Source organism: Nyctereutes procyonoides, unplaced genomic scaffold, assembly GCF_905146905.1.
Source record: "Nyctereutes procyonoides isolate TBG_1078 unplaced genomic scaffold, NYPRO_anot_genome, whole genome shotgun sequence".
Classification (NCBI taxonomy): Eukaryota; Metazoa; Chordata; class Mammalia; order Carnivora; family Canidae; genus Nyctereutes; species Nyctereutes procyonoides.
The window spans coordinates 9,787,289-9,814,266 of record NW_026575135.1 but is presented as its reverse complement, the minus strand read 5'-3'; the positions used below and the strand labels follow the sequence as shown (position 1 = coordinate 9,814,266).

The following is a 26,978-nucleotide window of genomic DNA, read 5'->3' as shown; positions in this document are numbered from 1 at the left end:
AGGAGGACTGATTTGGAAGCATCTCCGCTCACTGAGAAGTCAGACATATCATACCACCTGGACCACTGAGAATCCAGGTCCCAGATGTTAGGAGCACACTGAGGGTTGGAGGAGAGAAAGGGGCCACGATATACTAATCAGTGTGCAACTGAAATGAGAAGGTCACACTCACCTTTTAACTGCTTCCTGATGGGTTTGCTTGATTCCAGCCATCTCTGTTGGGTAAGAAAACATAAGATATAAAACCAAACCATGTAGGAGTCCAGCATGTCTTAAAGGGCTGGTACTTACCAGAGAGTCGACTGAGTCATCGCCATGCTGCAAACCAAAATACTCCTTTTCAGTCACACCCAAGTGGTTGTATGCCATATCCAGAAGAACTTGACCTGTGTCTTGTTTCTAGGGGAAAAAAAAAAAAAAAAAGGTGTCTAGCGGGTAAATTTTTTTTTAAAGATTTTATTTTTTTAAAAGATTTTCATTTATTTGTGAGAGACACACAGAGAGAGGCAGAGACACAGGCAGAGGGAGAAGCAGGCTCCATGCAGGAAGCCCAATGTGGGACTTGATCCCGGGACTGGAATCACACCCTAAGCCAAAGGCAGACGCTCAACTGCTGAGCCACCCGAGCGTCTCTTTAAAATTTTATTTATTTAAGAAAAAGAGAGAGAGAGAGAGAGAGAATGAGCAGAGGGAGAGGGAGAAGCAGACTCCCTGCTGAGCAAGGAGCCCAACAGGGGACTCGATGCCAGGACCCTGAGATCATGACCTGAGCCAAAGGCAGACAGACATTTCACCAACTGAGCCACCCAGGTGCCTCTAGTGGGCAGATATTTAAAACAAATTAATGTCTTTATTGTAGGGATGCCTGGGTGGCTCAGATAGGAAGTCAACTCTTGATTTCTGCTGAGGTCTTAATCTTAGGGTCCTGGGACTGAGCCCCACGTCGGGCTCCACACTCAGCATGGACTCTGCTTGAGGTTCTTTCTCTTCCTCTCCCTTTGCCCTTCCCCCTGCATGTGCTTGCGTGCTAATAAATCTTTTTAAAAGTCTTTACTGTAGGCAAAAAAGGAGTTAAAACATTTAGAGATTTTATATGCACTCATACCTCACAGTAAGAAATGCTTTAATAAATGTCACATCAAGAAGTCACATGGTATATATGGGAAGTGGGGCTAAGAAATACCACATAAATATGACTTAAGATAGCATAGCTTAATTTTCTAAGACTTCTTCCTTCCCCTCAGCTGAGATTCCCAAGTGATGTCTGAATTGGAAAACAGAGATCACTACGAGAGTAAACTCTCCATGACCTACCCGTGGATTACCCAGAGCAAAATGCTAATCCCACATCAGTTTGTTGGCTCCTTGGGAGCCACGGCAGTGTGTACAGGGAACACAGCTCTACTAACGGTGTGAAAGAAGATGGCTAAGGACACGAAAATGCCATCCTAAACCCCCTCAAAGTGACTTGATACGTGACACCCTGAGGGATTATCTGCGTCTCCGCTCTCCGCCATCTGAAGTGAGAAGCCAGTGGAGACATTTGGCCACGCTTCACGTCCAGAGCAGGACTCGGCTACCGTCACCACTCGGAGCTTATGGAGCAGGCACGATGCTGAGCACGGAGACAGAGCCACAGTAAGTGTCCCAGAGAGGCCAGGCGTGGAAGCAGTGACCAGGACGTGGTGTGTCAGATGCTGTCAAGTGCCGTGAGACACTCTGGGCCCAGTAAACACACAGAACAGACACAGATGGTAATTCAACCTGGGGACAAGCGGAAGCAACTCCTGACCCAGGACGGGGAGGGTGACAGGGATGAGTGTCACCCGTCCCCCTCCAGAGGAAATTAAGAAAAGGCAACATTAAGCAGAGGGCCTGGTACAAAGGCACAGGGGAGGGAGACAGCATGGTGCCGCTGGAAAATCACAAATTCTCCTTTATCGGGCAGGCTTCTCAGGAATCCTTTGAACCAAGCCATTGACTTAAGGACAATGAGACTCAGAAATAGACTACGTAGAACAAGCAAATGACAGCTCCTCTTTTGAGTGCTTGAGAGCAGATGATGTACCTGGAAACAGGCCACTGGGACCAGGAAGAGGAGAATTAGGCAGCTGGCAGGCCCCCTCCTACAACCTCTTCTTTGGTGGGACCTTGTATTATTCGGTCCTAAGTGTGGGAACAGGAGATACACCCATTTCCCCGAACACATCCCCCTTCCTGCTCGAGGGCCCTGCACCTGCTGCTTCCTCTACCCAGGACAGCTTCCTTCACGAGGGAATCGTGACAGTGTGGGAAAGACAGCCCAGGCCACATACTGCAAGTCATGAGATGCTCTCCTCCTGAATTACGAGCTACTCTCCTGGTGCATCAAAGAGCTATCGGTTCCCCTTATTAAAATCCCTATAGGATTTTGTATTTAAAAGGTAAATAACTATTGAACACCCGCAACAAGCCATGATACGAGGTGCACTTTTTCTAAACCATCTCTACTCTCTGTAGCTACTCGTGAAGGCATCACCAGCATCCCCTTGGCTGTGAGCAAACAGAGGTGCTGGGAGGCTCCATGCCATATGCCATCAGCTGATGATGGATGGTCTGCCTGCCTGACTCCAGGCCCTTGGCTGCCAAAGCCTGCACGTCCCCATGGCGCCTCATCTCCCCTGTAGAGTGCGTAACTCACCCCCCTTCTAGTATTTCTGCCCAAGTTTCCAAGTTCTCAAAAGGAACTGAAATACAATAAAGCACACATTTATAAAGAACAAGCCTCCCAGCCCAGTTCCCCACCCCACAAGAGGTCATCTTTGCTGCGCCAGGTCACTGTCCGTGACCAGCTTGCTCCCTGGGCCAGGCTAAGAACGGATGTCCAGGCCACCTTCCCAATGATGCCTCAAGAGTTGGTGCCAACGATCCCTGCAAGTGGAAAATCTAATGCAAATGGGGTTTCAGCTGCCACCAGACCTCCAGAACCCTCAGGTTCAAGTTCAGTGTGAGTCAGCTTTGACCCGACTGCTGGCGGCTTGGGGAAGTCACACACGAACAGCAGTGCCTGTGACCAAGAACGACAGGGCGCCCGTTGAGCGCCAGGCTGTGTTCTAGGATCATCGCTCTGGGCAGGCGCTTTCCTCATCCCCATTTACAGGCTCATCACTCCTCCTTAAAGAGGTTCTTAGCCCAGATTCTCAGACATTGGCTCTTGCTCTCCTCCTCCCTCCCAGGACAGTCTGTCCCCATCCCCTGTAATGCCTGTTCTTCGTCTCTCTAACCTTCCGACGCTGAACCATGTTCATATCTTCCTTGTCCCCACTTCTCAGGGGACCTCATCCAGGTTCGTAGCTTGAAATACCATCTCCGCCCTAGTAAGCCCCACATCTGTATCCCAGCCTAGACCCTCCCCCGAACCTTCTTCTTTGTGTATCACCATCTCTATGGGGATGAGGAATAGGCACCTCAGACTCAACGTGTCCATGACAGAGCCCCCAACCCGCCCTTCCTACAGCCTTTCCCATCTCTTAACTACAACTCCATCTTGCTGCTTGTCCAGGCCAACAACCTTGGGAGTCACCATCAGGCCCCTTTCGCATCCCAAATTCTACCTGTTGGCAAATCCCACAGGCTCTGCCCTCAAAAATATTTTCAGACTTGGTTTATTCTTAGCCACCTCCACACTACCACTACAGTGTCCACCAACCCTCTTCCTCCCCAACCCCCCTGGACTGTTAGAATAATCTCTTAGCCCTTGCCACCCTACCCCCATCAAGTCCACTGTTGACGAGGATCTAGAGTGAGATCATGAGTCAGATTATGTAAGGTCTTTGCCCAAAACTACCAATGCTTGCTGCCTCTCTCAGAATAAAGCCAGAGCCCTCAGGATGACCCATAAGGTTTCCCACAGTCCCCCTGACTATCCTGAAACCAATTACCTCTGACCTCTCTTGCTACTCTCCCCTTTGCTCGTTCCACTCCAGACATACTAGTGTCCATACTACAACTACACTGAGTAGGATCCTGCCTCAGGACCTTTGCTCTGCTCTTTTCAAAAACCGGGAATAAGCTTCCCTTCCAGAGAATCACATGGTTCTTTCCTGCACTTCCTTCAGGTGAGGTCTTTCCTGATCACTTCTGTAGAGTGACAATCCCACCCCTGTTCTGCTCTGGCATGCTCTACCCTCCTCATCCCACTTTATTTTTCTTCTAAGCACATACCACCTGATACACATTTCATTATGGTCCATTTCTTCACATGAGGATGTGAGCTTTAAAAGGCCAGATACTTTGCCGTTTTGTTCACTGCTATATTCATTATACCCAGCGTGAAACCTGGCACATAGTAGGTGCTCAGTAAACATGTTAGATAAACATTCATGTTCTTGTCAGGAGGAAGATACATAGCGAAGAAATAGCTCCCAAACAGAAAACATACATTTTAACAAAGGAGCAGACTTATACTGTCAGTTTATAGCACGTGGAAGAGACACTTGTGACCTTCTGAGAGCACCCACCATGCTGCGACCTCCTGCAAGCAGCACTCTCCTCTGGTCTATTCAGCCATCAAGGTCCATAGTGACCTGGGGCCAGCAGGAAGCAAAGTTAGAGGTGGGAATGGAAGACCCAGGGGCCAGTTATTGTTACCCTTTCAAGTCCTGTGCCTTCTATTACCCCTAGTTGTTCTCCTGTACCCACTCTTTTTTTTTTCCCCACTCTTCTCTTTCCGACCCCTTTCCTTGCATACTGAACTTTCCAGGTTGGGGCAGATGCTGGCAGCCAGTCCAGACTTGGGGTTGACCCCTTCAGGCCTGGCTAGAGGATGGGAGAGGGAGGCAGAGGTCATTGGCTGAAGTGGTGACTGGGGTAGAGTGAGGCAGCATGGACTGCTACAGTTCAGAGCATCTTATTGCAACTCAGGCAACTCCTGAGACTGGAGGCTGCGTTTCTGGTCCTGCCTCTTCGTGGGCTTGAGGTGGGAGGAGCCAGGCTCTCCTGAGCCCGGCTATCTATGAGTGGAACTGTCTTACCACCCTTCAGATTGGACCCATCCACTCACACATGTCGTAAGTGCCCGGCTCTGGACCAGGCTCAGGGGGAAATGATACTATTTCTGTCCTTGAGGAGCTCACGGTTTAAAGAACATATAATCTAGTGATTATAACTACTATTAATGAAATGCGATATGGGCTCCACTAAAGCATACAGGGCACCATTATGGAAGAACTAATTCAGGAAGCTGACGAAGATGTCACAGAGAAGAAGTAACATCAAAGAGTCTCTGGGTTCATGTCACCAAGAAGGGGGGGGGGGACACTCCAGGTGAACAGGAACGTGGGCAAAGTTTTTAGGGTTATTTCCAGTTCGATATCAATATACAAGAACTGAGATCTCAAGCTTTTTATTTTACTTATTTTTTAAATTTTATTTATGAGAGTCAGAGAGAAAGACAGAAAACTCGAGCCTGGATGAGGGGCAAAGGGAGAGGGGCAAGCAGACTCCTTGCTGAGTGCAGAGCCTGATCTGGGGCTCGATCCCAGGACCATGAGATCATGACCTAAGCCAACATCAAGAGTTGGCGCTTAACCGACTAAGCCACCCAGGCACCCCCTCAGGGTTTCATTTTAAAATAGTTTTCATCTCTTGGCTTATAAAATGAAGAACAATTATTTCCAGTGGCATTAACTTAGGAAACATTACATTTGGAGAACTTACATTAGCTTTGAAGGTCTGTACCAAGCCATCTAGGAAGCGGATGCTGCAGACGACTTCGGACCGAGTTTTCTCTTTGGGTAGTTCTGAGGTGCGTATACTATTAATTCTTCCACCCAACGCACGTAACCGGGAGGTCATAACTATCGCTGAATAACCTGTAACAGAAGGTACACCTGTTAGCTCTCTGACAATCAAATTGCCTGTTACATGTGGATACAACTCACAGTCCATCCATCCCTTGTCTGCTTTGACCCCTCATAAAACTGAAGAACTCACAATGAATGTGAACCAGATAACAGACCATGTTTCCTTTTGAATTTTGACTTCTAAGTGGCTCTAAGCAAAATTTATTGTTCAATTATAATACCGTAATAGAATTATATGGGTTATTTGTGTGCCTTATCTTATCTCCTGGTCTAAATTTAATTTATATTTCCCAGGCTTTTAATTTTTTATCATTTTTTAAAAATGTATATTTGTGTATTCTACTTTTTTTTTTTACAGAACTGTGGTGTAAAAATGATCTAACATGAAGACGCTTATAAACTACATTAAATAATTTACATTCATTAAAAGACACCACTTAAAGACAACCCACAGAGATATTTGCAATATGCATATATAAAGAATATGTAAAGAACTCCTATAAATCAATAAGAGAAAAAAACAAAGCAATCTGTAGAAAATGGGAACCACATTAGTCGTCAAAGAAATGCAAATTAAAACCACAAAGTAATAGCACTATATGGCCCACCAAGAGTGGTTACAATAAAATCTGACAAAACCAAGTGGTAGCACTTGTAGCAACTGGGCCTTTCTGGCACGACTGTTAAGAATGAAAATTAGCACAACTATTTTGGAAAAATAATTGGCCGTATTTACTACTACTAGCTGAACATACGCATACCCTGTGACATAATTCCACTCCCAGGCACATTCCCGACAGGCGAATGTAGATTTATCCATTAAGAGACACGCATGAGAATTTTTTTTTTTTTATGACAGTCACACAGAGAGAGAGAGAGAGAGGCAGAGACATAGACAGAGGGAGAAGCAGGCTCCATGCACCGGGAGCCCGACGTGGGATTCGATCCCAGGTCTCCAGGATCGTGCCCTGGGCCAAAGGCAGGCGCCAAACCACTGCGCCACCCAGGGATCCCGAGAATTTTTATAATAGCCCCAAACTGGAAAAGACTCAAATGTCCATCAATAGGATGGGGAAATTACGGTACAGTCATACCACGCATGACCGTATAGCAAAGGAAATAAATGAACTACTGTTAGGCCAGAAACAAATGGATTCTTCTCATGTTATGTTGGCAAAAGCAGCCAGACATGATACATTACCAATAGCCTGAACCCATTCACATAAAGTTCAGAAACAGGCAAAACTAATCAATGCTAATAGAAGACAGAAGCATGGTCACTTCCGCATCAAGTGACGTGTGTGTGTGTGTGTGTGTGTGTGTGTGTGAGAGAGAGAGAGAGAGAGAGAGAGAGAGAGAGAGAGAGAGAGAAACAGAGAGAGAGAGGTCTTCTGGGAAGCTTTTAATACTCTATCTATTGATCCGGGTATTGATGATACTGGTGTACTTACTTTGTAAAGCTCCATCAAGCTCCATTCTTATTTGTTTTCTTTTCTGTATATTTTGATATCAAGTTCACTTAAAATAACACACATATGAAGCGGGAGTTAGTCTACAATCTGACTTTGGTGTACTCAGGGAACAGTGAAAAAAGAGGTTTTCCCAGCAAATGCAATTGTAGAATGGGAGACTAAATAAGACTGAGGAAGTGTGCGACTGAGCACAGGGCCACATCATGCAGGCAGGAAAGCCAAGGGCCTGGGCTAGCTCCACAGCTTAGGGAATGGAGGAGGTTTAAAATCTGATGAGGTTGGATGGAAGAGCAGATAAAGATGGAGGACTTGAGTGCAATTTAATGTTCTTTTTTTAATTAATTCTCTGTAAACTTTCTATGATGAACTGGGCCTTTGCACATGCTATTCCCTCTGCCTAGAAAGTTCTCTCTGTTCCTCTTCAGGCCCCAGTACCCAGCACAGGCATCGCTTCCTTAGCAAAGTCTTCCCTGGTGTCCCTAACTACTCTCCATTTGCGTTACTGACTCTCCTCTCGGATGCTTGTCATAATTCCACAGTCATAGCTGGTGAGGTATGTAAGATCTCCTTCTGCCACTGGAAGCTAAGCTTCACAAGGGTAGGAAACAGCTCTGGTTTTGCTCACTGCATCTCCCAACACCCACCTCTGGGAGGCAGCCAATAAAGAGCTGAACAAAGGAAGGATGAAACGAAAACGGAAGCACTGGAGAAACAGTGCTACCTAACAGACAAACGTGGGTTGGTGGGAGCAGGAAAGGAGGATGGAATGAGGGTGGGGACATCCCGAAGACCAGGGCTTCTGGCACACAACACACCCTCTGGGGACCTTGATCAGATGCAAACTAGGATTCAAGTGCATCTGAGTGATGCCCTAGAGTCTGCATTTCTCGGTCTTCCACATGGCTCCAGGGTCCACGGTGGAAAAGCAGTTCTAAATGTCAGGCAGGGCCAGAGATCAAGATCTGGGAATCAGTAGCAAGTGAGGGGGGAGGACAAAGCAGAGCCGTGCCTCTAGAATCGAAGCCTCAGGGAACCACAGGCCCACGGCTCAGCTGCAGGAAGCTAAAACCCAAAGGAGGTGGAGCCTCCAGGAGGGAAGGTGCACTTGATCCCTTGTCCTCCTGCTCCTGAAGGAGCTCCAGGCAAACCTCCATCCTTCTGTAGTCAGGCACAGGGAAATCTCTAATACCAGCAAAACAAATCCCTGGGACGGGCCGCGGAAGAAAACTTACCCTGTCTCACTTACACAATTCCGCCCACCCCACCACCTCCACCTTGCTCTTTCCATCGAAAATGTCATCAGAGGCAGGGATGCGTTTTCTGAGTAATGGCAAAAGTCATCAAAAGACAACAAATGTGATCCATAATACCTTAACCGTACTGCATTAAAAATGTCAAATTTAGTCTTTGTCTAAGAATTTCAAGTGGGCTATATATTTTTTAAAGCTACAATAGAATAGAATCATTGTAAGTGTGGTTCCTGGTGGGAGGTACACATAAGTATTACCTGGGGAGCTTTCCAAAAAAAAAAAAAAAAAAGGGCCTGTCCTGGCCACACCCGTGGACGGTGATTCAGCATCCTGGGGTGTGGCACAGAATGACTTTTCCTCTGGGAAGCCCTCAAAGGAAGGGCCAGGCAGTCTACGGCCAGAGGAGTGGGTTTTCAGGGAAATTCAAGATGCGTCTCGGAGGGTCACAGAACACAGGTCCCACGGGGTCTGAGCCACTCACTGAGGGTGCACTCGTGCAACAGGAGGGCAGTTCCTCACAACAGCTAAAACTAACCGCTAGTCATGCCAGACCCTTGGATGGAAAAAGCCAAAGGTGCTGTTGAACAAGAGTTTCCAAGCGACAGTACCATGGACTGATGGGCTAATCGCGGGCACTGATTTTCAAACAGCTCCTCACCTGGGCAGCTCCACGTAGCTGGCACCAGTGTGGGTACCAGTGGGACTTAGTAACTTGACCAGGATTAATGGTCCCCCCCCCTGCCCCAGCACAGTCACATAAGCCAGCTGACAAGGGACATCAGTAACCCAGAAGAGACACTTTTTCCTCTGCACATCGATCTCTGCTAATAGAAAAGGGCTTGACACCTAACGGCAACGTTTGGAAATAGGAATTTCATGAAAGTCGCAGAAATGTTCTTCCCACAGTTGTTCCCGCAGCAAGCCTTGAACAGAGCAAGCCTCATGCTGAATAACCAAGGGGCGTTTTCAGATGGTCTTGAAATTCTATCTTAAACAATCGGCTCAAGACAATGGATGCTGCCTGACTGGCCTGTTTCCTGTGCCACAGCAATCGGGGAACTCGGGCTTTCTATGGCTTCCTTTATAAGCCTCTTCATTCTAAACAAAGCCACAGCCCCAACCAGGAACACACCGGCCTCCCCAACCACAAGTGATTACAGCTGCAACTGATCCATTTTATAATATGGAAGCCAAGCTTGTTCTTCACATTTTTAAGATTTATTTATTCATGAGAGACAGAGGGGGGAGTGGGCAGAGACACAGGCAGAGGGAGAAGCAGGCTCCATGCAGGGAGCCCGATGTGGGACTTGATCGCGGGGCTCTGGGATCATGCCCTGGGCCAAAGGCAGACACCAAACCGCTGAGCCACCCAGGGATCCCTCTTCACATTTTTCAAAACAAAAACCAATCTGTTATGGCTTCAGTATCTGTATGGCACAACAAAGGTTCTACTGTGACTATAGTTTTTATCAGACTGTATTTGCCAGACATATAGGAAGAGGCCACCTCTCACTTGGTGCACAGTTGGGCCCCAGTGCATACCAAGGATGTTAGGGTTAGCATGTGTAAAGTGTCTACCCAATGTGAGACACCTACTAGGTACTCGATAAAAGGCATCTCGTTAAAAATGCTAAGTTAATGCCATCAGGTGACAACTAGATTCCAGATTTTGTAGGCGATCCTGATTTCAAATACCTTCTAGATATACAAATGTTCTGTTTCTTAAAACCTGAATAAAGACAGCTTTTAAGGTTAAAAGACACAATAGCTGTGTGACAGTCCTATCAGCTGCTCTATAAACTCGGGTTCCAGGAGCAGGAGCACGTTGCCTGGGGTATGGCAATCTGGGGCACGTGTGTTGCTAGAACCCTCGTGGGTAGGGGTGGGTAACAAGGCTTCAACACTATCCCTTCTGGACTCCCTGTCTGCCCTGGAGCTTGGGATGGGGAAGAGGGTGAGGCTTGATTTCCCGAGTCCACACATAGACCTGGGGAACTCTATTCTTTCACAAGCTCATGAACCACAGACAAAAAAAAGGGAGAGAACTATGCTCTTCTCCATTAGACAAAGTCGGAAAGCAACTCAATTCCATTTTGGTCATTTTAAAAGAAAGCGTTAAGGTTATTTCATACCCTTTTTTTCCCCAAAAAAATAAGAAGTTAGGCCTCTAGTTGAAGAGTGCACGTTTCAGTTAAGAAAGGAAAGAAAAAAAAGAAAGCAATCCTGATTTATTAACACCTGGTCTGTGAATAAACCCTACAAATGAACCACAAGTGGCTCAATACAGGAATCAACCGGAATACTCATCAAGCTGACCTAGGCCGATGCTACCATCTAGTGGGCTCGAGAGGAAAACACTTCACCTCCTACCCTAGGACTTCCTGCTTCCTTCCTGGAGGGGAACAGGCACAGCCACGCTCCCTCCTTCTTATCCCAGTTCAACTTCAAAAAAATTCCCTCACGGTACAGAAGGCCTTCTTTGTATCCCAATTCTCTCCTTTTCCCCAACTCTTCTTTCCTGGTAAACTCAGAACAGCTTCTGGGAGGTGGGGAGGATATTTCTAAGCCCCAACAGATGCCTGATGGAGAGCGTGGAAAAGTAATAAACACTCAAGGATCATCAGCCATGCTAGAGAGATGACTCATCAAACACCAATATTGCCTTCTCCTCCTCTTCCCTGTAAATGCACAGCAGTCAGGCTGCATTCATGGTTTAACCAAGTCTTCAGGGGGCAAATGCACACCACTCAAGACTTCACTGCATGCCCAGAGGAGAACATAAACCACCTCCCGACTGCTGGCTGACTGCATCTCGCATAGGATGATGGCTTCTAGCTCTGGTCTGTTTTACGGCCAGGCTTAACAGTTCCTCCAACGCCTCTGAAGTGGGGGATTCCCTTCTAAAGATTTATAAATGCCTAGATGGGGGATTTATTTATTAAGTGCTAGATTAAGGTCAGATCAAACTGTGAGAATGTATGCTCAGTAATTAAGCTAACAAAGAAATAGCGATTAAAACGAGACTTTTTAAACCAAAGACTTAAATTAAGCTTCAATGTGCTTGATTCAATCATCTGGGGGAACTTGTTAAAAATAGATCCTTGGGCACCACCCACAGAAATTATGGTTTGGTAAGGACCAAGGAAATTGCATCTTAAAAGTTAATTTTTTCCCCCAACTTATAGAAAAACAGAACTCTCATATACCTTTATCGGCCTGGATTTAATTAACATTTTGCCAACATGCCTTCTCTCCTGCACACACACCACCCCTCATGCTTTTTACTGAACACTCAGAAGGTGTCAAGATCATGCCCCTTTACCTCTGAATATTTTAGCATGTCTCTCGAGAACGAGGGCCTTTCAAACCACAGTACAGTTATTGCACGGAGCCAATTTAACATTGATAAAGCACTTATGTAACACAGCCCATATTCAAGTTTTGCAAATCATTCTAACATCCTTTATTTCTTTCCTCCTGATCCAGGATCCAAATCAGGACCCAGCCTTGTGTTAGTTGTCAGAAAGAAGTCGCATTTTTCGTAAGCATCCCTATCTACAGCCAAGGGGCTTGGTTAGGTCGGTACCGCCCAGGCCACCGGCCCTGGCCACCCGCCCAGGCCGGGTCAGTTTTCCTACATTACAAACCACTTCCCAGAGCTAACAGCAGTTTCTGTAGCTTAGCAGCTGTCCCCTTACTCAGTCTGGGGAAGCCCTTCCTAAGACACTGTTGAAATAACACAGGCTTTCCAGTCTATATGTCAGTGCTGGGATTAGCACTGTTGTCATAACAGAGGAAGAAAGCAACATGAAAATAAATAATATTAGTTCAAAAAGGATTCTATCACTTGATATTACGTAACCAGATGTCTTGGCTTGTTCACTCAAATTAGTTCACAATCTTGCACAGTGACTCTTGACAATTTGTAATATCCAAGTTATAAAAAAGACAGCAGTGCCTTCTGTGATGTACTTCCTCAGAAATGGGGGATAAAGTCAATTACTACCATGGTGAGGAAGGAAAGAGACAAAAGGAAAAGAGATGCACGTGTTTTGTGATTTATTAGGTTTTGCAAATATTTTTAATGAAACTCAGCTCAACCAATCAGTGATTTTAGTTTATTTTTAAAAAACCCATATACCAAAAAAAACCCATATACCATAAAAAACACTTCCCAAAAAAAAACACTTCCATATATACTATTTCATTTTATTAATTTTTTTTAAAGATTTTATTTATTTATTCATGAGAGACAGAGAGAGGCAGAGACACAGGCAGAGGGAGAAGCAGGCTCCATTCAGGGATCCCCATGTGGGACTCGATCCTGGGACTCCAGGATCACGCCCTGGGCTGAAGACAGGTGCTCAACCAGTGAACTACCCAGACGTCCCTATTAATTTGTTTTTGAGAGAAAGAGAGAGAGAGAACGCTTGTGTGCAAGCAGAGGGAGGGGGAGAAGCTGAAGCAGGTTCCACGCCCATCTTCACACCCTGCACAGAGCCTGACGTGGGCCTTGATCTCACAACCCTGAGATCATGACCTGAGCAGAAATCAAGAGTTGGATGCTTAACCGGTCTGAGCCACCCAGGCGCCCTTCACTTTAATAATTTCAAATTATGTGCAATTGATAAAATTACAATTGGTACATGAAATCTAATTTTCCTCATGATCAATTTCCATAAATTTATCAACACTACTTTCTGGCAATCACCACCCCTCCCCCTTCTTGGCTTTTTTAATATCCAAAGTACAACACTGCATAACAATACGAAGATAAATACCCAGGCTTCTTTTAAAAACTAGTTTATAATGTAAACAATCACTACGAGTATCACTAAATTAGAAATAAAAAAGTCTATGAAGACTTTTCATTTAGCATTTTCATATTGCTAATTCAACGTTATAGCCAATGCACTCATTTTTGGCATAGAGGCTCAGGATGAATTAATTTTTAAATAGCATTTTTAAAGCTTAAAGCTTGGTTTGAAAATGATCACAGCCGACAATGGAATTATTGGTGCACGAGACTTATTTTTAGTTTTGGGCATGCATATATAAAAGTAATATTTATATTAAAAAAATAAATGCATCCCGGGCCGGGTGTAAGGCAGCAGGATGAAGGCCACTTGGAGCAGCACTTGGAGGATACCATGAAGAATCCATCCACTGTTGGGGAGTCCTGTGCACAGATTCACAGGGACTTAATCTGGGCTGCAATGGGACCCTGTCCAATGAGCATGCTGTGGTGGTATCTGTTCTAGCCCAGCAAGCAGCTAAGCTGACCTCAGACCCCACTGATATTCCTGTGGTGTGTCTAGAGACAGATAATGGGAACATTATGATCCAGAAACACGACGGCATCACAGTGGCAGTGCACAAAGTGGCCTCTTGACGTCTCACCAATTCTCCAGCAGCCTGTCATAGGGGCTCCATCCTATGTTAATTATCTTGTAGAATGACTAAAGTTTCAGTAGTTAAGCCATTTATTTAGTGTGCATTGGGCACTTTTCTGTTAATTTTAGAGAAAGCTGCTTTTTGACACTCAATGGACTGACTTATCAGAATAGTAGTAAGAAAAGATCATGTTTTGAAGCAGCACATCCAGGTCACTTTATACACAGAATTTTCTTATGTTCAATAAATCTGGTCAGAGGAAAAATAAATAAAGCTTCTATGAACACATTTATGAAAGCTCTTAACTCTCACATATCACATTATTTGTCATCACGTTAGAGAAGATGCTCACCCAAGTCACTTCAATAGCACAGCTCAATACTCAAATTATCTTGCAATTATTAATCCTCACACTCCAGAAGTACAGTCTTGGGATCAAATCATTTGTTCCATAGATCCTGTAATTTGTTCGGGGAGTGGATCTCCAAACCGGAGCCCCCTGGGAAGCAGGGTGGAGTAATTTGTAGGATTAGTTGTATTCAAACAGAGACCGGTAATTAGCACCCTCCTTCTCCTACAACTTCAAAATGCCAAATAGTTTTCTTATTATGGAGTCGGGGTTTATTTATAGGTTCAACACCATGACACTTGCAAAACTAACAAAATGAGAGAGTTATACTTGATACTGGGAGGATAACAAGAAGTAGTTTTAAGCTCCCTGAAGGGCAAGATAAAGAGCTCTGTGGGAACTGCATGCAGTTTGGGCCAAGAGGGAACGCTGTTATAAAGAGAAGGCAACCTCTTACGAGCAAAGTTTTGAGCAAAGTTTTCAGGATGGCAATGAGACGCTGAGGAACTCAACACAAAGTTTGCCCCCAAGCAATGAGAAAAATTCATGTTAGACTTGTGAGTCTAATAAATGAAGTCATTATCACCACCCCCTTCAAAGATCACATGGGGGAGGGGAGGGAAAGCACAACTCCTTAGTGCACAGCTCTCAAGAAGCCTGGCATGAGCCCCCCCATGCCTTCTTTCCAACATGACCTCCCCCAGAGGGGACTACTCTTCTGACTTTTAACACTATCTTCACGAGAATTTTTGAAAAGTAATCTTTACTCCCAAAATGGGGTCAAACTCACAACCCTGACTGAGGTCAAGAGCTACATGTTCTACTGACCAAGACAGACAGGTGCCCTTTCATGAGATTTTTTTTTTTTTAAGTGAGATTTTTTAGAAGGTCGGGTTGTTTTTGTTTATGTTTTAAAAATGTTATCATGGTACAGTGTTAAACTGCACCCCCATCCCCAAGTTTCCCAGGACTCAGAGCCCCCAGGGCTGTTTTCAGCATGCATGTGGATGCTTCTGGCACCTGTGTAGTGTGGGCTACAGAGAGATAAGGCTGGGATGTGGTCTCCCCACAGGTAAGGCTCTGAACAGTGCCTAGTGAACTTCTCCCATTAAGATGTCACCTCGGTGAACCCAGAAACTACAGAGGCCAGCAAGCTTGCCTCCTGGAAGAAAGAGGGGGGACACCTGCCAGCCCTTAGAGAGACTGAACCAAACCATGCTGAGGAAAAGGACTGCCAGGACTTCCCAGACAAGCTGTCCTTACATCTTCCCAATGACTGGCCAAAGTCCCACAAAGTCCCAGTTGGACTGGGACTACAATTTCACAGACCCTTAATCTTGTTTATAATTACTTTTAGCCTTGATTACTACTTTGGCAAAGGAGTTCCGGACCATTTTTCAATGTTCATTTACTGGGCACCTGCTCTGTGTCAGGCGGGGTTGAAGGGGCGAGGCAGGGAGAGTAAGGTGCCTGGAGTTTCAGTGTCTAAGGGAGATGGCTTCCCAGGACATCAGAGGAACAGGAGAAGGGCTCCCAACCTGCCTGGGATGGCCAGTGGGACCAGTCCACAATGGTCTCATGGGGGAATTCCGCAGAATTAAACAGTCTACTTGGTAGAATGGGTTCCAACACCACAGTACATATGCGAAAGCCAGGAGGGAAAACACATTTTATGATCTCCAAAGAAAGAGATTTAGCGGGAGTGTCTAAGGAGTAACTGGTATTCTAGAGAAATCTCAGGGAGATTAGGCGCTTCCAGGAGATTAGGCTTCGGGGAGGTCAACAACAATGGACCCAGATGTAGGCTGGAACCCAGCTTAACCACTTAGTAGCTGCATGAATTTAGAAATCACTCACCCATTTCCTTACCTATAAAAGGGGAGAAATTTGCTTTTCAAAGTCTTAAGCACTGAATATGTTTGCACATTAACTGGCACCTAGCTGGGTCAAATCGAAGGTACTTATTACTATTATCATTAGACTGGTTTACTTAGACCCCAAGGGTTCAATGGGTAGAAGGTTAAGAGAAACAGGATTTCCCTTCAACATAAGGAAGAGCTTTGGAACAGTAAAGGCCACGCAACTATGGAAGGGACTGTGTCACGAGAGAGGGAGGGAGCTCCTCGTCACCAGGGGTGATCAAGCAGAGGGGCTGGATCAGACCTTCAGTGAGAAGGCTGCAGAGGGCAGGCTGGCGCTGGGCGAGGTGGGATGGGTTCACCACGAGCTTCCAAGACCATGCTCCTATTAGGACTTCTGCTTCAACGATGCCAAGGTTAAGTTTCTGTGCATGTAAGCCCACTCAAAGTGCTGCTGAAACTGGATTTCTCAGACTATTCATGGGAAATAATTCTGAAGGGAGACCTCGTTCTTGAAAAACACTAGAATGGCCCATCGTTGGGGGGGGGGGGATAAAAGAATAGGCATGGACAAAAAATGCATGAAGCTCAAAATACAGACAATAGAATGTTTTATACTGAGCCGCTTCCATCGAAAATTAAGCTACCAGTCTCTTTCCATTCTCCCTCTGGATAGTTCCATGAGGCCCCAAACAGACTGGAAAACAGGATGGAATAAATTTACTCTACAGGGACATGAATCAAGTTGCATAAACTTTACAAAAATACTGTGCTAATATTTGCCCTGGCGGCAGAGACACGCCCATTTGGGTGTCAGTCCCTGGTATTTCTATCCTGGGCTCCAGCCCCCACCCCTTTACAGCCAAAAGTAGCAGAAGCCTGCGGAAAAGAAAACAGCTAAAGTCACTTTGAAAGGTTTGAGATGTGCTAATCGCAACTCATCCCAGCCAAGGAGCTGCTGGACTCTCCCACACCAGGACCGTGCTGCCAGCTTTGTTCCTGCCAGGGAGTCTGAAGCCAGTGGTGGCCTGGCCAGAGAAACCCAATCCTCAACCACCAGCAGCCCTCGCCATCATCTTATCTCAAGGAAACTCAGAAAAATACCCTCCAGCCCTCCCCCTGAAAGCATCATCCCACTGGTCACTAACCAGCCAAGCGGCCCGGGAAGCTGCTGCTCCATTTTTCTTTAGTTTTCACTGATTTCTTTTCGCGGATTTCCCAGCTCTGGAGCCCGCCAAAGGCTCCTCCCAGCTTTTAGAACCCCCTGCCTGTAAGGTTTTAACCCGAGGGGCCATCTCGGGTTATATTAGGTGCGTAACCCGGCGTCTCTAGAAACCCAGATAAGATGTATTTTTATGCAGCCTAAGTCAGCCGGGGCTTTAGGGTTTGGTGAGATGGAGTCGAAGATTAACGAAAGGAAATCGCACAGATTCTAAAAAAGATTTATAAGGGCCTGCCAAAATGCTAATCAGAGTAACAGGGCTTAGGAAGATCTGAATGCAAATAATGTATCTGGTTGCTGCCCTGGGTTACATTTATTTGTACTGGGGCCTTCCACGTGCTAGGAGCTGGGACTGTACAAATACAAAGTCAGTTCTTTGATTTCAAAGAGCAAGAGCAACGCCACTGCCCTGGGGGCTCCTGGGGGCCCAGAGTAAGGAGTAAGCCAGACCTGAGCTCCAGTCTCTGCCTTGCCACCCAGAAGATGACAGGCCCCTGGGTCAGAACTCTGTTTAAGTCTGTGTCCTCACAGGTGAATAATTCTGAGGAGCAATGCCCTCCTGCCTGGCCCACGGCAGGCACCGACAGCTGCTGGGAGCACTGATGCTCCCACCCATTCCAACACCTCACTTGTAGTCCCTGGACCATTGCCATCCCCAGGCTTCTTGTCCTGAGGAACAGCCGAGGGTCCTACAGGGCTTCAGAGCTTCATAAATACCTTTTTTGCACCCATTCCTCCTGACTGCATTCACTCTGCCATGGCCTAGTGGGCAATACTCCTGTTCCCATTTTACAGATTGGTAGATTTAGCCATGCTCAGGTCACACAGTCTCCAAACGGGGTGATGAGCCCAAGCGCGGTGCAAGGCACCACACACCTGCCCAGTGAGTCTGCTGGCCCGCGTGACCCGGAAGGAAGTTGAATTACTGGTGATTCACTACTGCCGGTGGGGTGGGGGTGGGGGGATGGTGAGGCCCCATTTAAGCACGACACTCAGTAATTTACTGACTAAAGGTATGTTCTTACCTTTTGAGATAATCTTGGTAAACACTCCCTATAGCTCACATGTTGGTAGATTTCCTCTTAAGGAGGAAATGGTCCAGAAGACCTTTTCCCCCTAATTCTGCAACATCAGAAACCTGAGTAATGACTTGGGTATTTATTACCCTAATCCCTCTGTTCTAAGATGACACAATTGATTTAACAGGTGTTTCAAAAAAATTTTTTTAAAGAAAGAGCACAAAGTACCCCTGGATCGCCAAGGTCCTGCTGATTAGAGAGGAGTTAAGACGTGGCACACAACTCTCAGGGTTGAGGAAACCATAGTAAAGGACTTCCTCTCATTTTTGCAAAAGGTGTGGGCTGGAGTGCGTGTGCATGATACCTACAGGCCCGTCCAGCTCCACAGGCAGCCACCCCGGTTAATTATTAGCAGCAGGAGAACAGGAGTAGGTCACTTCATTTTTTGAGGCCAGGCCCTCAGGGTGGCCTGGGGCCTCTGTGACCAAGGGCTCTCCTTTCAGGGAGACCCTGAGAGTGACAGGCCCGTCCCGACGCAGCCAGTGTCCCCTTCCACTGCACCTGCCTCCAGGGATCCTCGAACTTGGAGGAGTCCCGATTGAAACCCAGGTTCACTGCAGCCCTCGGGAGGCTGGGCTTCTTAGTGAACTTGAGCTCAGCTGGACCCTTTCCCCTCACCTTCATGGATGGGAGCTCTAAGCCAAGGATCTCAGGAGGGCAGCTGTGGGGTGGGGCATTCGAGGTGTGCCAGGGTCTGGGTCTCCAGGAGGATCCAGGGAGGGCAGCTGCACAGCATCTAAACCTTGCTCTTAGCTAGCTGTGGGAGGTATGCAAGCAACACAGAATCTAGCTGCATGGCTGTGAAGGTCAAGGTGGCTCCCATCACCCAAAGGTAGCTAACCCTGGAGGGTTTATCCTGGAGGGGAAGGAGGCGGCAGTTAGGCAGATGAGCTGCCACACAAGGTGTGCTCCGAGATCCGTGCACATTGGATAGAACAAGCCAAGTGACAGTGTTGTCTTGCTTGGGGGCTTTTTTTTTTTAGTAGTACTTGTTCCTTATCCCATATCAAACATTTGTCCAGGTATTTCAAACACTTCATCGGTATTTTTTTGGTGACAGTTTACAATAGTCCACCTGGTAATATCATATAACCACGGCTAGGTGTCCAGGTGACTCTAGTTTGTAGGGCTCCGACTTCTGAAAGAACTCATAGTAAATGTGAAAAGAGAAGAAGCACGTGACCAAGGGCTGCCACAAAGGTCAGGGAAGGGGGGGGGGCGTAGGAGCCCTGCTTTAGGGCAAAAGCACCAGAGACATGTGGCAGCAAGGGGACAGGAAGAGGCTAACCACCCCTCCCCCCACCTCCCCAGGGAAAATGGCAAAACAGAGGAGGAGATGATCGATGAGGATTTGGGCAAAGCCTCCAGATGTACTGTTTTCTGGTCTTTTCCACCAGACAGAACAATCTTTTTGCACTTGGGAAGGACACATTTAAAGGGGATGGGAAGGTGTCCCTCATGAACCACACTCCACATCTGACTTCCATATCAAAGGAGAACCAGGCTACAGGTGTCAAGGACAGAGCCTGAGCTGATCCGGCGTGCAGGGAAGCAGGAAATCAAATCGGAAGGGAATCAAACTGAGAGGCTCTGGGCAGTCATGCTCCTCCCAAACCTCACACTGCTTCTCCCCCGTCTTTCTTGTGGTAAAACACACAGGACACAAAACTTGCCACTTTAGCCATTTTAAAGCATATAATTGATGGGCATGAATTACATTCACCGCATTGCGCAACCAACCACTATTTCCAAAACTTTTTTGTCACTCCAAACAGAAACTCTGTACCCATTAAGCAATAACTCGTCATTTCATTCCTCCCTCAACCTTTGGCAACCTCGACTTTGTCTCTATGAATTTACCTACTCTGGATATTTCATATATGTGGAATTAGACACTATTTGTCCTTTTGTGTCTGGCTTATTTCCCTTAGCATAGTATCCTCAAGGTTCGTCCATGTGGTTAGCAGGTGTCAAAATGCCATGCCTTTTTCAGGCTGAATAATACACCATCGTACAGAGACACATTTTGTTCATCTGTCTGTGGGACACTTCGTTTCCTGTGTGGCTACCATGAACAGTGTTGCATTTAACATCTCCGTGCAAGCATTTATTTGAGCCCCCTTTCAATTCTTTTGGGTATATACCTAGGAGTGGAATTGCTGGGACATGGTGATTCTATGTTTAGCTTCTTGAGGAAACCAGACTTTTCTATGGAGGTTGCACCATTTTACGTTCCCATCAGCAATGGAAGGGGATTCCAATTTCTCTACATCTGCTCTCGTACTTTTTATCCTTTTTGATTATAGCCATCTCAGTAGGCGTGAAGTGGTGTCTCACTGTGGCTTTGATTCACATCTCCCTGATGCCTAATGATGTCGAGCATCTTTTCATGTGCTTATTGGCCATGTGTAGATCTCTAGAGACCTGTCTACTCAAAGTTCTCTGTCCATATTTTTAATTGGGTTATCTTAATTTACGTTGAGTTACTGAAGTTCTTTACATACCCTGAATATACCTTTACCAGATACGGGATTTGCAAGTATTTCCTCCTAATCTGTAGGTTGTCTTTTCTTTTTTGATAATGTCCTTTGACGCACAAGTTTTTTATTTTGATGAAGTACATCTACTTATCTTTTGCTCGTGCTTTCTTATATCTAAGAACCTACTGCTAACCTCAAGGTCATGATTTATTATCCCTAGGAGTTTTAGGACTTTGGCTCATATTAGGTCACTGATCCATTTTGAGTTAATTTTTGTATATGGCGTGAGGTAGAGTTGCCCTGGCCTTTCTGACCTGGGTCCCTCCCCACCATGATCCTCTGGCAGGGCTAGCATTGCTGTACTACACCATGAAATTCATGAAGACAGGAATCTGGGTCTCTTAAAAATCACCACTGTGAGGGGCACCTGGGTGGCTCAATTGGTAAGTGTTGGCCCTTAGCTGAGGTCATGATCCCAAGGTCCTGGGATGGAGCCCCAAATCAGGCTCCCTGATCAGCAAGGAACCTGCTTCTCCCTCTCCCTGCTGTTCCGCTTGCACTCTCACTCAAATGAATAAATAAAAATCTTAATAAATCACCACTTTGGGGTAGGCAGCCAACTGCCTGGTATGCATTAGGTGCTCGATAATTGCAAGACGGATGGGTGACTGAATGGATAAACTGGGGGGCATGCTCCATCCCCACCACCTTCCTGGCACTACGCAAGTACTCACAGCTAGCTGAGACAACTCTTGCTTGTAATAAATTTGACAGGCTACACTTACTAAGAACTAAACATCTATGGGGGCACCTGGGTGGCTCAGTTGGTTGAGGGTCCAATTCTTGGTTTCGGCTCAGGTTATGATCTCATGGGTTGTGGGATCAAGCCACATGTTGGGCTCCAAGCTCAGCGAGGAGTCTGGCAGAAGAGTCTCTCCCTCCCCTGCCCATGCTCGTATACTTGGGCTCTCTTTAAAAAAATAAAAATAAATCTTAAAAAAAAGAAACATCTGTCAATGATTTTTTATACACTCTAATAAGTTAACTTGAAATAACCAAGATTTAACTAATGGCACTTAATGGAGTCCTAGCCCTGGAAAGCCCCAGCTACCAATTTCCTAGCTCACATTCCACATCGCACAGAAGAGGAGACCCAAGGGCCAACGGAAGTCTTGACTTTCCCAAGTCTGGGTTTCAGCTCCCACGACTTTCCCCACCTAACACAGGCCTTGGCGATCACCCGCCATAGATAAGCAACAAAAAGGTAGGAGGTTAGTCTGAATTGCTTCAAATAGCAGGAAAGCCTCCTAGTGAAAAGACTGAACCTTGGGTCCTAGATCTCATTACGCTACAAGGTCCATCTCCTGCCCTCCTAGAGAGCACCTCACTGCTCTCACCCTGCCCTTCTGCCCGTTCCCAGGTCATGCCCAGCTCATTCCCACTGCTGGAAGCTTGCTTCCCTCAGACATCCTCCACCCTTGCGCTCTCCCTGTGTCTGCTCGAATTTTACACATCAGGATAGGCTTCCTGTCATTCTAACTCCCTATTTCTCCCTACCATTTATCACCACTGGATGTATTATTTCTGTCTCCTCACAATTCCCACATCCCTCCCTCCTACAGGAATGGTAGTTCCTTAAAAGTCAGGGACTTTGGTTAGTTAAGGGCTGTACCCCTCACCCCTGGAATAGTGTCTCACACACAGAAGTATTCAGTAGGTGTCTGTGGCATGCATGAACAGAAGGTAAAGTGGGGAACAGCATGGCCAGTATTCACCAGACCGCTAAGCATTACAGCAGGCAGGGCAGACAGCTCCAAACTCATGGCTAGCACTGCCTGGACCCTGTAGCCATGAAGCCTGCAAGTTTACTTCTGGACCCACGGGCCGTCCCTGCTGGCGGGGGCTTGCGGGGCTGGGACGCCGTGTGTGATCAAACACTCCCACACGTCTCAGGCAAGCCAGAGATGCTGGCAGCTGTTCCTCTGCTGACCTGGCCAGAGAAAATGGAGCCTTCCCCCACAGGCGCTTAATAAATGCTTGTGAAATGCACACAGGAGGGAGTGAACAAACAACTAATGTGCACAGGGCTTACACCTGCACTTTCAGAAGGCTTGTGTCAGCAATAAGATCATCCCAACAATGCTGGGAGGTGGTCTGATGGACTTCATACCTAGGAACCTATTAGTAGCCAGGATATAGCCAGACATAAAAGTCAACAGCCAAGATTTTCCTCCCAACAACGCTTCACATTGAGAATTAAAATCAGAAAAGCTAATTTCCAACTGTAGAGGGCTAGGTAGGTAAATCACAAAACAGGCACAGGATACCCATGAAGACTTCATAATGGCATAGTGACACAATGGAAAATGTTACAGTATTAAGTAAAAAAAAGTTTTTATTTTTTTTAGTGTATCTACAGTGAATACAACTATGAAAGATAATTATAAAGGAACTCAAGGCCATAAATATAATTGCTAGGTTTTCCTATCCTTTCAGCCTTTCTGTATTTCCTAAATTATAATAAGCAATAACGAGTTTGAAGAAAATCAAACTGATAGAACATAGAACCTAAAAAAAAAAAAAAAAAGAAAAAGAAAGAAAGCTGTCACCTGATATTTTATTGGCCCCCAGAGTATGCAAGTCTGGCCACCTCCTTCTCCTTCTGTCCATCACTCCTCTTTCCCGTCCTCCTCTCCTGTTTCTGCATTCACCCCACCCTGCTTCTTCCTCTTCCTCTGGCCTGCCCCCAACTACCCTCCCAACCGCAGTCAGCACTTGGGCCTTGTCAGCCACACCTGCAACCAATCCTCCCCCAGAAATTCTGCTCCAAGGCTGGGCTGCCCCACCCAACTCTCCCAGCTCTCAGACCCCAGGCCTGCTCCTCGACTTCCCAGCTCTGTGGCTTTGAGCAAGTTACTGAACATCTGAGACACCATCTCCAACTCAGGAGAATGAGGCTGACCCCAATTCATGGGAGCCTCTGAAGGTCCAGGGAGCTAATAGACCCCCACCTCTTAGGACACCGAGGTCCAGGGAGCCAACAGACCCCCACCTCGTGGGGCACTGAGGTCCAGGGAGCCAATGGACCCCACCTCACAAGGCACTGAGGTCCGGGGAGCCAATGGACCTCCACCTCACAGGGCATGGAGGTCCAGGGAGCCAATGGACCCCTACACCCCGCAGGACCCTTCTGTAGGGAGGTTCAACGTGCTAAGGGCTATGAATATGCTCCAGCCCTGACGTGTTGATTCAATCTGCTGCTTCTGCCCAGGCTCATGAAGCTGAATTTTTTTATCCTTTGTCTGCCTAAATCTGGGCACCTGTCTTCTCCTGAAGGGAGAAGAAAAGCAGGTTTGCTCCTAGACCTCAGACCAAGACAATGGGTGCCTGGCTGAAATCCCTATCCCCTGGTTGGCCTTCTGCTCCTTTAGAGAGCACGCAGCCTAACTCGCAGAGCTGATGCCCAAATCCCCAGCAGCTGTCCCTCGTGAGGCCCCATTCTATCTTCAGAAGACATTCCTGGCGTTTTACTTAAGGTCCTGAAGACTCCTTCAGTCGTCTTCCTTCCTTCACACCAACATTCTCCCACCATCTCAGCTCAGTGCCTGCTTCCCCTGCTCTCTCGGTCACAGGGATTTACACATGCTTCCTTCTTGAACATTCTGCCTTCGTCCCTAATACCCCCACCTGTGGCCAGACTCCACGCCAAGGGCTGGGGTTCAGGTGACCAAGAGGCTGTCTCAGCTCGCTGCTCTCTGCTGTCACAGGCTGGTCAGAGAGAATGCATGAATAATCAAATAATCGCCTTTCAGTGTGGCAGTGCTCTGAAAACAGCTGTGTTGTGCCCCTGGCAGCTGGGCCTTGTCTAGGCTGTGACCAAAGCTCAGCCTGCGACGAAGACAGCTTCTATGGAAATTCTTCTGGCAAAGCTAGACCTTGAAGGATGAACGAAGTCAAAACTCAACGCTGATCTCAGAGCTCTCAGGGTCCCCTCCTGCCCCTCCTCCACCATCACCAATCTGATTCTAATCTAGCTGCAAGGCTGCAGACACCTGAGTGCACCTGCCACTCCAAGGTATCTCCACGGAGCTGAAGAGAAAGGGGTACAGCTGTGCTTATTTTGCTTTTTCTAGATGTTCTCCAGGAGCCTCCTCCCTACCACAGTCACGTTCCAGACCAATGCCACTCAAAAGAGTAGTTTCTAGGCAGCTAGCATCAGTGTCACCTGAGGGCTTATTAGTAATGCAGAATCTCAGGCCCCACCCCAGACCTACAGGACCTGAAGCCTCCTGTATGCATGTTAAAGTCTGAGGGACCCTGCTCTCCACCTCAATCTAACGTCCCCCTGGTCTTCAGCTTCCTCCTTTTTACTGTTGCCAGCTGCCATCTTTTCTTTTGGTGCCTTTATCATTCACACAACAAGCGGACTCCCAACCCCCAGAGCGCCTGTGTCTTCAGCTCCAAGGACCTTCCCATCCACCCCCCACCGTGGCACCACCTCGGGCCCACCCTGCCCAGGGCAGCGCCCACAGCTCTCTCCAGCTGCGACCTCTGGCTCCACCTGTGGACAAATATCACCATGGTCCTTTTGTCAAGCTTACTGAGGAGACAGATGGCAGGCAGCAAGTGAAAACCTTGCAGCTCCTAAGTAAAACCATGATGCCACTGGGAGAAGCACTTCCCTGGACCTGGTGAGTTGGGAGATACTTGTCATTCCCAGTGTGAAGATGAGGAAATTGAGACGTTAGGAGCTCAACTAGGGCCACGGAGTTAGTGGGGGAGGGGGCCAGAGAGGATCCCAAGCTTACCACCTGTACCAAGAGAGAACAAGCCCTGCAGCCTTGCAGAGAAAACTGTGGAATGTGAGCTTTGGGCTGAGGCCGCCCATGTGCACTGGCCCAGGAGCCAGGTCCCACAAGTGGGAGAGGCCAGGTCATGAAACACTTTGCTAACAGACTACAGAGCTTAGACTTACTGGGTGACAGGAAGGTAACAATATTTTGGAGCAGGCTGGTCAAAATGGCTACATCCATCCCACAATTCACCCCCATGTACAGGATTCTTTGCTGTGGTCCTTGCTGCCCTCCTGGGGTCAGACTCTCCCAGGTACTCCCTGCCTCCTTGTCCTCAGCCCTCCAGGGCCTCCTCTCTCCCTCCCAAGCTGAAGCCCAGCTCCCAGAAAACCACCAGCACATCTCTCCCAATCGGCTCCCTTCTGCAAAGCCTTATTAAGAGTCATAAAATGAGGGCCAACGTGCTCCTCAATCAGGGCCAGCTGTCAGGAATCCCTTCCCTCCTCCTAGGATGGATAGCGCCTTCTCCAGAAGGGCCGGGGGCACAGGCCCCCCTTCCCACCTAGGCATTGCACATCACACCAACAGTTTTCCATGATGAGCTCCTCTTGGAGGAAGACCCAGATTCCTCCTTGCCTCCAGCTAACATCCCGAGGAGGTCCGGGCTGGGCCCTAGGGATGGAGCTGATTAAGAGACAGTCTCTGCCCTACAGAAGCTAAGAGGGAGCCCTGACCCTGAGTATACAGCTCTTTAAGAGGAAAACATCTTCGAGACCCCTGTACTTTCACACGCTTTGACTTATTTGGTAAGTCTTAAAAATGGAAGCCTTTGTCTTCTAAAATGTCTTTAAAGTGCAAGTAATCACTGCAACAGTGAGTCAGCCTTTATGATTGAGAAAGTAAAGACGAACTGTATAAAAAAGAAAACATTAAAACTATACCACAACATTAAAAAAATTCTTGCATTATTTATAGATTGAAAATATGTTGGTAGAACTTTATTTGTGAAACACAGATCTATTCCAGAGTTCTCAACGTGTGGTCTGTGGATCAGTCTCAACACCACCCGGGAGCCTGTAACAAATGCAGATTGTAGGCCCAACCCCAGACATCCTAGAAGCAGAATCTGCAACTTAACCCCAAAGCTTGGGAAGCCCTAGCTTACAGCACTTGGCTTGTGGGGTTGGGGTTGGAGACGGGGGAATCAAGGCCAGATGGGGGGAACAGAGTGATCTTA

General features: G+C 47.0%; 1 protein-coding gene and 1 pseudogene across 10 annotated transcripts in view; one reads left to right on the top strand and one right to left on the bottom strand.

Annotated features, from left to right (window-relative positions):
* The window catches only part of PTPN3 (protein tyrosine phosphatase non-receptor type 3), a 146,050-nt gene that overhangs the window by 72,038 nt on the left and 47,034 nt on the right, over positions 1 to 26,978 (bottom strand). For 9 of the 10 annotated variants that reach the window (XM_055301956.1, XM_055301960.1, XM_055301953.1 and 6 more), the window contains 3 exons: positions 5,698 to 5,852; positions 292 to 399; positions 173 to 215 (listed from right to left, as the gene is read on the bottom strand). In XM_055301956.1, the coding sequence (XP_055157931.1) occupies positions 173 to 215; positions 292 to 399; positions 5,698 to 5,852 (306 nt within the window). Of the gene's footprint in view, positions 1 to 172; positions 216 to 291; positions 400 to 5,697; positions 5,853 to 26,978 lie in introns of those variants that run through there. The other variant, XM_055301963.1, reaches the window with a different exon arrangement.
* On the top strand, positions 13,650 to 13,957 carry LOC129494746 (ragulator complex protein LAMTOR5-like; annotated as a pseudogene).